Source organism: Cygnus olor, chromosome 17 (assembly GCF_009769625.2).
Source record: "Cygnus olor isolate bCygOlo1 chromosome 17, bCygOlo1.pri.v2, whole genome shotgun sequence".
Taxonomy (NCBI): domain Eukaryota; kingdom Metazoa; phylum Chordata; class Aves; order Anseriformes; family Anatidae; genus Cygnus; species Cygnus olor.
In genome coordinates, this window is record NC_049185.1 from 12,370,464 (window position 1) to 12,382,693 (window position 12,230).

Sequence of the window (12,230 nt, forward strand, 5' to 3'; positions counted from 1 at the left end):
TGAAGTTGTCATACTCTACCAGGACTAGCTGGTAGTAGAGGACAAAGTTTCCTCACTGATTGATAGTGTATTTTAATACTACTTCTTACTAGTTGGTTACTATGAGCCATTTTGCTATACCTCATCTTAATATCTTCGTTTCCCCTCACTGTGCTGCCTTATGTTTCAGGCAAGCATTCACAAAATACAGCCTAGTATTTAGATCTGCAATGTCTGGAGTCCCTGTAATCTTCAAAGTAATTTTAAAAGCCAAAAAGCTAAACAAGCAGATAAATTAACAGGCCACAAAACAGAGTAAATGTGTTCTTGTGGGAGATAACAGGACAGGAGGACATTAAAACAAAGACTTCAAATCTTCCCCTAAAGAAACATTGCTTTGGACACTCAGGAGTTACTACTTAACACTATGAAAACTGTAACTGCAAAGGGAATTACTATTGTGAAAATACTACTTTAAAAGCTAGGTCATCTCTCTGCTTCAAGTGAAACTGAATACACAGTTTACAGATGTTAGGATTTTGCTGTGCTTTGCAAAATCAAGCAATTAAAGTTTTTCTGTAGCTGCCTGACACAGTAAGTTGTACTGCTAGAGATGTAGAATATTTAGCCCTCTGAATATAAGGAGTAGAGCATTTGAGTTTTTACGTAAACACATCTGAAGGTTCTTAAATGAGTTAACCATGAAGCCTTCTGCTTTTGGCATCTTCATTTCTGGCAGCTTGCATTTGGTGATGAAAAATCTCTGCAAAGACTAGGGCAGTTATGCAACTCTACTGCAAGTAACCTCCTCTGGAATACTGATGAGCAGCTGCTTTGTGTCTCTTAGGTATAAATACTACAATACTTAAGCATGTAAAATAAGTCAACCACCAATTAAAAAGAAAAATCAATCACATGAGAATAAAGTGGTTAAGACTTATAAACTTTTGCCAAAAATACCCGTCTGTAGTGCTCAACATTTACACATTTGGAATTCTAACCCGATGTAATGACTCTGAACAAACATTTGATGTCATAGATTTGCTATGCTGCTGAACATCTACAATTATGAAAAGAACTTAGTGTTTTCTCCATAAAATTCCTGCTCAGAATATCAAGTACATGGGAAGCATGGAAAACTGGCAACACAACATGTGTTGTATCAGGTGACTATCTATAAAAATCTCCGATTAATCATCACAAGAAAGAATACTAGCAGAAAGGGAGGCGCACACATCACTTACGCTTACATAAAAGCGCACCATACATTGAAGAGGACCCTGGCAATGCAGGTGACAGGGTCAACAGCTCCTCAAGTTGTCGGATTACTCATACATATTGAAACCAATATAGGGATCTACATCAGAGCAACAGCAGCTAGCAAAGAACCAAATAAAGGTGGAAACAGTAGAAAAGATAACTCAGACCATCCAAGCTACTGCTAGTAAACCTTCTGCCTTTTTCTCACTGCTAAGCTTCTCCACCATTGTCATCTTCCTACGTCGAAGTGAATGTTTTTACACTTCTACATATCCTACCACTTTCTGAAACTGGACAAATCATACCAACTAATTGCCGGTAGTCTGACGTGCTTACAGACAGCCAATAGGAATCTGCTTGCAAAAAACCTTTCCTTTCATCAAATGCGGGTACAGCTATTTTTGGCCATGACTAAATAAGGGAAGAGATAAAAGCCTTTAAGCACTACACGCTGGAAAACTGAATTAAAAGTAGAAGTTTATCTTAGGAAAATAAAGCAAGATCTTCATGATATGAGAACCAAAAAACTCCTGATCAAAAGAATTCAAACTGAATGGCTGAGGAGAGAAAGAAAAACAGAGCAAGCCAATTCAACATACCCTGCAGACTGACATCTGATTCGTGGTCAGGGTACCAGTCTTGTCAGAACAAATAACTGAGGTGCACCCCAAGGTTTCTACGGAGGGAAGACTTCTAACAATAGCATTCTTCTTGGCCATTCTGCGGGTTCCAAGAGCCAAGCAGGTGGTAATGACAGCAGGCAGACCCTCGGGAATAGCAGCAACAGCAAGAGCAACGGCAATTTTAAAGTAATAGATAGCACCTCGAATCCAGGAGCCACCGTGAACAGGATCATTAAAGTGACCAATGTTTATTATCCAAACAGCGATGCAGATAAGTGAGATGACTTTAGACAGCTGCTCTCCAAACTCATCCAGCTTCTGTTGGAGAGGGGTTCTCTCTTGTTCAGTAGCCACCATCTCATCACGAATTTTGCCAATTTCAGTGTTTACTCCTGTTGCAATAACCACTCCCATAGCTTTACCAGCAGCAATGTTAGTACCCTAATGTACAGAAAGGGAAGAGAAAACAACTTGCATTCAAACTGTAAACAGTTTCTTTTAATAAAGAAAACATAAAACACACACTTATACAAGGCCAGACTAGAGAGAACATGTTTTACTTAGGATATGGAAAATGGAGAAGAGAAGAAGAATGACATTCCCCCAGTATATGCAAGAGAATATAGAATAATTTCTATTTACAAATTAGGCCCAATACGAACCCATACTGGTCTACTATAAGCACCAAAATCAAACCCAGCTGCTAAGCAAGCAGTACCTATTTCTACTGGAATCTTAAGTGGGTTTGTTTTGTTTTAGCCTGGCAAGAACCAATCCTAATAATGTTATTTACTGTGAGTAATAGACATGTTCTGTGGGATTGTGTGAACATGTTTAACCTGAGCAAGAAGTTAGGTTTTCTACAAGGAGTTCACCAACAGTAAGAACTATTTCAGTGTCTGAAAGGCATTCAACACTTCCTTCAAACAAATTTCAAATCAACTCTGTATTTCTGTTTTATCAAGCTAGTTCTCAGCTTTAACAACACAATACCACAATTCAGGTACGCTTTCTTATCAGTCTTGAGAACAATTACTTTAGAAAAAGTAGTCATTTAGGCGTACTTTAAAAGGGCATGTACTCCAGCCTTCAAGACTTTCTCGTATAGGACAAAAGTGTCCTCATATAAACTGGTTTCAACAAGCATCAGGACAGCTTTCATTAAAAGTTACTTTTAACTTTTAATTCATTCCGTTTGATGCACATGGAGACTACGTACAGATGGCACAGAGAATAAGACAAAAGTCATATGGCCTTTAGATTCAGACCTTAAGTTCTCCTCACTTTTGTTTATCAGCTTATCTGTATCAATTTGTATGTTTTAAAACATTCAAAACAACTTACAGAAAATAGCATGTTCTTTTTGTCTTGGTTTACAGCACGAGGATCAGGTACAGGGTCAGTGTGCTTAATAACAGACACAGATTCACCTAAAATGAAGATAACAGCCTTAAGAAGAGATTATACATCTATCATCTTGAGTCCTGTAGGGAATCAAAAGTTATAATCTTCAGTCCTAAAAAGAATGTGTGTCAAACTGCTTTCTTCAAATTATTTTAATCGCTTAAGTGAAATAGGAAATATTTCAACTGACCAAAGAATTGAACAGCTAGCTTTTAATGAAAATAAGGTAGGATTTAAGTAAACATTTTATAGGGTTAGAATCAACGAAGCATAAACCACGTCTTTAAAGAGATGTTAAAGTGGTCACACAGGCAGTCACTCCACTCCCTCCTTTAACATAGCAAGCTCTACTGCATCAAGGATAACCTCTCATCATTATTTCACCAAGAATTTTCTACTTCAGTGTCACTGTGTGCTTCTCATGCATTCATGAGCGTTTATGTTCTCTATGCATTGGAAGAGTTACATTCTCATTTAAATAATTACACGTTACCAGTTATGCATTTATTGGCAAACCTTGATTTTCTCTTTTTAACACTATGCAGCCATCTGTCAGTTAACTCCTTCAGCTGGAAGCCTTCTGAAATCTCTTCCATAAAAACCTTCAATGTATCAATTTCCATAAACATCACACAGGAATACAAAGCTGCTTTTCAGTAAGAACAGATGTAAATTACTACATCAGATTTCAAATAGTGGTAACTCAGTGACTGAAGCTAAAAGCATACTACCTTTTGTAAGCCTAAGAAAGCCAAAGCTTCCTGCTTTTAAAAGGTTTGATGAGCATCTTAGACTTTAGCCCTGTTTTATTAATTAGAAGACTCAAATATCAAATTAAAAGAGTCTGAAAAAGTGTTTTCTTTAAAAAAAGTAAATATTTTCAGTTATTTAAATAATGGTAGGGAATTCACTATTTCCCTTATGCAAGATTCCAGTTGACTACTTCTACTTCTTCCAGTTCTGATAGCTTTACAAACATTGAGTGCTTACATTTTCTTATGCTAAACATAAGTAAGCTTGACCAGTCTTGTGCTATTCAGGATATGTACAAAGAAAATTTGCAGCCTGTTTTTCAAGACGAATTTAAGGATCAAAAAGTAAATTATTCATCAAAAATTTATGTTTCAAAATTCAGAGCTAGTTGACATTTGTTATTTATGCTACCAAAACAGGCAGATAGATCTTCATGTTCCATCTGAGAAAACTCTTATAACATGCTTGGTTGATTCCTAGCTTCTTTCCTATATTCAGAAGCTTCAGAAGTACTGTTACTTTGTTTTGTTTTCAACTAATCTGAAAGTGCTCTAAATTTAGCTCCTGCGCTTGAGAGCTAGTATCGGAAAACACATGAATGTGCATGGACAGAATTTCAGCAAATAAGGCTTTAGTAACAGCAATTTAACAGCTGCCTGTATTTTAGAAGCTCTTGTGAGAGAAAATGGGTGTTACAGAAGACATTTAGTAAGATTTCCATACTTTCATATTCAAGCAGTGACAGGATGTTCAGACCTAGAAGAATGCATAAACTAGGAAAGAAATTGTTTCCCACAAGATTCCTGTGCTTCTTGACTAAAAAAATACCAAAAAGGTATTATAAGTCTCAGAAGAATATTCATCCCACGAATGTGAACACAAACGACAAAGTTAACGCATTCAACCGCTAAGATTTAACTAGATCAGAAATATATTGCACTTAAGTGCAACATTGCACTTTTATAGCTTCTGGATTGTCCATAGTGAAATAGTTTATATTATTCTAGAACAGTAAAAAGTCACTTCCAAATGTACACATAATTATCCCAAAGTCACAGAACTCGTACCTGTGAGAATTGACTGGTCTACCCTTAGAGTTGTAGATTTGATAGATGTAATTCTTATATCAGCAGGAACCTTGTCTCCAACTACAAAGAAATGAATAAGACAAAGTTATTTTTTTTTTGGTGAGATTTCTAACCAAACTACTATTAGCTTTATCAGCCAGGAAAATGAATTTTCCACTGTTTAGGTTATTAAGATTATTAACAGCTTCTTACAGATTTTGTGGTTTGCAATACTCTAATTTTATGCGTATCCAATATACACTTTGAAAATTGTATATTTGTCTTCAAGATCTCTACCCCTACCTAACCTCAAAGAAACATTTTGCAAATCACTATTTTGTTTTTTTAATCACATGACTAATTACAGCAAACGGAGAACATTCTCAGGAGAAAGATACCAATTTCAAAATACATAGCTACAAATTTTGGTTATTTATAAGTTGAATCAAGTTCCCTTTTCAGAAAGGCCGTCCTGGCCAGTTTTCTGGTTGTTTTCTTTATGCCCAAAGTCAGTTTTCTGTTCTCCAAAGATCAGAACATTATCCATGTTTATTTATTTAGAAACTGCTTATGCAGATCTGCTCTTTTAATGTTACCCTTTGAATACTGCCAGATATTTTAGAATTGAAAGCTAAATTCAGATCATAAACTAGCTTTACTTCTCAGTAATGCTACTGTATGAAATATACCACAGTCCAAATCCCCATAAAATTTTGGCAGAACTCTATGCTGTGTTTGTCATACATTTCTATTTTGTAGAGCACAACACTGGATGAAAATAATAATAATAAACCACCTCCTCTATTAAGTGTTTGAGATACCAAGGCAGCAGGTGGTAGAAAAGTTAACAGCACACTCCTAAAGATGACAGAGTGATGAAGTCAGCTGCCAGAGCTACTTTCTCCTATCTAGACTATTTCCTATTTTTTTAAGGAAAGTAAAAGAACTAAGCCTCGCTATTTTGTGACTACTTCAAATAAATGGTTGCATGCAAGCAACTTAACTTGCTAAAAAGGTGTGTTGTCACATTTCTGACCGATGTTTGAGGGGGGTCTACATTTACACATCAGCATTTCTAACAAATGCATATAATCACATTTATTCCTAACGTGACTTAGCAATGCACTTATTCAAGTGTTAAATTCATTTTTATTATAAAAGAATGCATAGGGACAAGGGAGAATGCTTCAATAACTAGCTAATAAGAGATGATTTTCTCAGTAAATGGACTGCGTCCCAGCAGTAAAATTAAAACAAGCTGCAATTCCTGCAGGAACTGCTTATGCAACTAACAGCAATGATGCACGTTAACAAATAACGCCATGAGAAAGTCAGCAATGGTGTTACAGCCTTAAAACATACAATCATTCAGACAGGAAAGCTAAGGAACAAAATGCTGAAGAGAATTAAGTGCTACTTTGAACATTGAGTAAATTTGCACCACGTGACCTTTTATAACATCAAAAAAGCCCCAACCACCATTAAAACCAGCAGAGATTGAGCAGTTTAGCTTGAGGAGTTGCACATCTTTTTATAAGCATGTGTATATGAAGGGATCCCATAAATAGCCACAAATTGTCTTTTCGTATCTTTATAGTACGTGAAAACTAATTTAAGCCACCATGCCCTTGAGCAGCAAGGGAAAATAGCATTAGACAAACAGTGACCTCAGCCAAAAATGGCAGAAGTATTCAATATGCTCTCCTGACATCGTGGGGAAGTTCATATGCAGACATGTAATTGCAGCTGGTTTTCAGATATCACTGAACAACAGGCTAATGCCTCAGTGCGATGGGGGCATAATGCCTGTCAATCCACGTACACATTTTTGCAGTTCTTATGGCAGCTGGAGAGCTACGGCTCACTCCAATACACTACCGCATTTGCCAAGACTATGCTGAAGTCTTCATTACTTCTTAATACAAAAAGCAGCTGCAAACAAGTATCTTGAAGTAACTGGATAGAAGTGTGCAAGAGTCATCTCCCAGTCCACTACTTCCAAATAGCTCTAAATTGTTCAAACTCAAACACAATATTCACAAAAATCTGACGTGCCAGGAGAGACTCCTGCTCTTGTAGATTGATATTCAAGCATCAACGTTGCCACAAGAGCTACTCACGATTATTATTGCCTCGATCATCAGAACTGAAGCATTTAATGTTACAATACTGCTGCTTGTAAGTTTATCTCAACAATTTAAGGTAAGATGCATTATATTCCCTCACCACCTCCGTTTGAGAAGGCTGGAGTAAAACATTCGAAGTATTTCCAATATGTAAAAAAAACAAACAACTTTATATCAGGATCTATTACAGAACTATTTTGAGCAGCTCTCTGCAAAACAGCTACGACACTAAGTCATTTATGGTCTCAAATACACTTTCATGAGCATAAGTGAAACTTACTATAGATAGGAATTTATCCTATGATAGACAGGAAATTCTTTGGTGAGCAGTCTAGCACAGATCTCATCTACAAGTAGAAGGCTTTTTTCCATATACTTTAACACAAATCAATCTCATGTTGCTTTTGTTGCTTTTTATTAATCTATTTTAGACCAGAGAACAACTACTAGTATTACCCAAAGCCATAACTTGGAAAACAACAAGAAATTAGGAGAATAAGTATTTGTGTTGCTTAACACAGAGCTGCTACAGTCTAACTTCAGATAACCTCATAGCTTTAAGCCTAAAAGCACAAGTCAGTTACAGAAGTATTTTCATCTATTATTTTTAAAAAATTAATGCCAAGTAGTCACTTGATTTCTACGGCAGCTCCAGAAAAATCAAATAAGCTGGTTTTGAAGTCATTTAGATACGTATTCTTAAAGCATAGTTTAGACAAATACTTAACAACCAAGAAAACAGCCTCTGTAACTATAAAAGTGACTGCTTCTTGGAACAGTTAGAGCAGAGCTTGGTTCAAATCATTACAGCCTTCCTCACAATCCTTTTGTTCACGCACCAAATAGTATTTTGGCATTATAATACTGAGCTTTATCCCACAAAGGAATCTTAAAAAAGTCTAGTCCATGTAAAGGGGTCAAAAAAAGCCACTTATTTAACGGCATGCAAATCTATACTGTAGCAGATGATTTACAGTTTCTACTCCTTGACAGAAACTGGACTCACATTTAGTTGCAATACAAGTTAAAAGTATTTTAAACAAGACATATTGCCTCACTGAAAATATGGACAATTTAATACCTGCAAATACTGAGTTTTACAGCTACTTACAGCTACCTAGCAATGTTATCTTGATTACACCTAGCCCCCTAGCCTTTCTTCTGGAGTTCAAAGCTCCCCACTTCTTATCTGACTCCTCCCAGTGCCATGGTAGCATTATGGGTCAATTTCCACTCCATGTGTGTGCAATCATTTACATGTGTTCAATCTGAAGCCTGGCATAACTCTACTTGGCAAAGGAGCACACTTCAAGTAAAACAGGTGCCATTTGCGGATGTGACTGCAGTTCCCTAAAGAGGGCTTCCTCGTGAACAACAGCCTTAAGGACAATCCAGCACACAGGCTGCCCAGTTGGACTTGGGAAGTAACCCTGAATGATTCAAGTCCTCAAACTGACTTCAAGTGTAGAACACATTAAGTCCCAATCTAATGTCTCGCTGTGACCATGTCCTGGAATGATCAATTCATTATTGAAATGCTTAATTTGAGAACTGATATCCCTTTACCAGTTTCCAAGATAGCAGTAATACTAAACATTTGTTTTCAGAACTGTCAGAACACAGTTACTGGGAGACTCCTACAGCAGAAATGCACTTAGCACCCTGAAGCCTATGGTTCCAACAGCCCAGGAAGCTACAAAGTGACGAGACATGTTCTATAAATCATGAAGTTAGAGGAAAAATAAAAACCTAAAGCCACTTGCTTAAAGCCATCAAAAGAAAAGAGGAGTATTATTTTTTTGCCAGAACATTAAGGGTTAAGAACCGTTTTCTTTATCTGTTCCAACATTACATACTATTATGGGTACAGTTATTTAGGCCACTTTTCCTAATGAGATCTTTAGCCTCTTAAAGAATCTGCTATTTCCAAGTCCACTCTTGCCCAAAAATAGAGTTTATCTTCTAATTTATAATACATACCAGTGGGGAGTATTTACTAATTAACTGCCAATGAAACTGAGGTAATTGAAACAAGCAATCAAAAGAATCCCCAAAGTACAGATACCACCACAAGTTTTAAGAACTGAAATGAGCAGGCTTAAGTAACACAATATGGGACCTTAGATAGAGCTGAGTATTTTCTGCTGGACAGACAGTAACAATTGCAACTCACATCTGAGCATAATGAACTGCTTCTATCTGGAAGTTTATTTGTTGCAGCACGATTTTGATACTAAACTTCTTTAACAAACTCAGCTTAGCTCATCTTCCCTCCTCACATACTAGTCTTCCTCTCACGTACAACCCAGTCTTCCTATTGTGTTTGACCACAAATTATTCCTGTAACAACAGGTTAAAAATTTAACATCTCCTTTATAGGGCGTAATAAAAACGCTATGAAAATCAGGAAGTCTTCAAAATAAGAAGTTTAAGTCCACCTACTCTTTCATACAAGGTCAGAAGCGTCAAGTTATCAAAATGAGGAGTGACTGTGAAATACACTGTAAACCTGAATTTACACCCAAAGACAGTTAAGATGGATTTCTTTTCAAGAAGGTGTAGACTAAAATAGTGGTCCCTTCAGTTTTAACCATACTAGTAAAACAGCATTTGCTTTTACTGCCAAGACAGCAAAACAATACATTCTGAGTCAATTTTTTGCATTGATGACACATGCTACAGATTAGAGAGCATTCACAAAACAGCCCTCTCTACCACATGCTGTTCTCCATTCTGGACAGGCAGAAATTATCTTTGGAGCTTACTGCACAGTGCATATAGAGGTCTTAATATCCAAACCTAAGAACTGTTAGAGGTAGAAGAAAAAAATCATACAGAAGTTATTTATATTGCATTCTCATCAATGACAACCAAGGAGACAGGGAAAAATAGAAAAAAGCTCAGCTTTCTGAGAGCAAAATATTTTAAAGTCAGAACTGAGGCTTTTATTTAGAAAAAGTATATACTATATTGAGCAGTACATAAGACAAATTACTCCTATTTTAATTCTTCCATTTTGGAAAATCATATTTAAGTGTCACTCTCTCTGAAGAGGGCACCAGAACATTTCATAAGTTGTGCCAATGTGATACCCAGCCTGTAAGTCTGCACTTTTTTCTAATCTGACTTAGTCTAGCTTCAGCTTTTAATCAGTGGATTTATTTATAACACCACCTTCTAGATTGGAAACTCTTGTGACCAGCCTATAAAAATACCTAATAGCAGAAAGAAGAAACCATTACATTAAGCTTCAACTTTTGCCAGATCAGGTAGAGCAGCAGGTGACATCTCCCCGCTGAAGCTGAAGTCCCATTTCCAAATCTGACTGCATTTGGGCAATCCAAGAACAAACAGTAAGCATTCTGGAAGTGCAGCACAGCACCAAAGGGCAAGTTTTCCTTAGTCTTAAAAAAGGAAAGGCTTGCTTTGCGAGGGCAATTACGGTATTAGCTGAACATTATCTTGATGATCAAGCATTTTGTTTGGTACTACTTGTGCTTATATTAAAACCCCACTGCAGTATCAGCTCTATTCAGTGTATAGAACACCAGATATACTATGAATACCAACAATTAAAATAGAATTACATTCACTTTTTTTTTTTACTAACAGTTCAGCAACTCCAGAGGAAACTGCTGTAAGAACCAGGAAAAAAACAAGAGCAGTTTGTTAAACTTTCAAATGCGTGCTGTGAGTGACACGGGCTCAGGCTGTGCCCTGACTTGAACCTCATGCATAACCACCAATGTGGTAATGATGTCACTGGAGTACCGAGTGAAGTTTGGACTGCACTCTTATCTCAGAACTGCCTCTGATGTGTTAGAAGAGTCCTACAGCCAAAATGTTCACCACAGCCCAGAGATTTATGTACTATCCATACATGTATTTATTAACCACTGATTTTATTTCCATGTTTTTTTCCGGTGCAAAAGCAGTACTTTATGGAAAAAGCAGAACAGCTGGTGCTTCATTTTTACGAGGCAAACCCGATAATTTGCGCTAGGCAAGAAATACCTACAGCTGACTTTTCCCCCCCCATATCAAGAGCTGCTTTCAGCAGTATGCTTTTAGGACAGCTACCAGAAGGTCAACACTTTGGACTGAAGCCTCACTCCATTGTGTTGTAGGTGTTTTGTATGCCACCCTCACCCCTTCCAGCTACTTTTCCACAAGAAATAAACCTGTATCTTTAGCACTGAAGATCAATTCTAGTCATTAAAAAAGTAACACAGATGCAGAGACCAAGTTGCTTTAGAATAAATCGATGTCTGCTCTTCATACTACACGGATAACCTGTGGCTCCTTAATAACCACATTGGAGTCTGACGTAATTCAGTTCAAGAATATTCCTTCCCAACTTTAATGCCAAAATATATCTTCCCTTAATTATAAAGTATTTATGCTTTAGAAAGTATCTTGAAATATTCTGCAGTTGGAATTAAAAGCTTTGGAAAGTAGCACTTGCATACTTTATGCCAGGTATAAACTTAAAACTGAGTATTCAAGCATATCCACCAATTAAATAGGCATTAATTTCTGGGAAGTCTGTGTGTTTTTAAGCTGTTGAGTACTTACAGATGTAACAGTAGATGACAGGAACCACTATTCAGCATTTCAGGGAAAAAGGGATGACTGTGACTCCAGCTTGGTCACTTACAAATTACAACTAGTAAACATCCATTTATTAAATCACAGAAATCTAATTAGATACCCCATCTAAACCAGAACATTTTAGACAGGATAATGCAACAAAAGCGAACAAAATTCATTACTATTCACAATGTGCTTCTTTTAAAATTAAGCAATTTGCAACCAGTTTATCCCAACTTGTCAGACTGGGCTTCATATAAAACTTTAAGAACTGAAGCCTTACTGTTTTAAGTTTCTCTTTAAAATATTACTTTAACCAAGGCAAACAAACTCAAAACATCAAAGGACATCTTTAATCTATTAAGGCAGCGACTAGTTACCAATTCAGAGTGCATCCTCCAATAAACTTAAGGTTTTAGAGCAGAGTG

General features: G+C 36.7%; 1 protein-coding gene across 2 annotated transcripts in view; it reads right to left on the minus strand.

The window, feature by feature from the left end:
• ATP2A2 (ATPase sarcoplasmic/endoplasmic reticulum Ca2+ transporting 2) overlaps window positions 1-12,230 on the minus strand; it is a 45,149-nt gene that overhangs the window by 16,006 nt on the left and 16,913 nt on the right. For both annotated transcript variants that reach the window (XR_005825066.1, XM_040576913.1), the window contains exons 6-8: window positions 5,087-5,167; window positions 3,207-3,292; window positions 1,839-2,303 (exon numbers count right to left, since the gene is read on the minus strand). Coding sequence is in view for 1 of the 2 variants with exons in the window: in XM_040576913.1 (XP_040432847.1) it covers window positions 1,839-2,303; window positions 3,207-3,292; window positions 5,087-5,167 (632 nt within the window). In the remaining variant the exon portion in view is untranslated. The remainder of the gene's footprint in view (window positions 1-1,838; window positions 2,304-3,206; window positions 3,293-5,086; window positions 5,168-12,230) is intronic.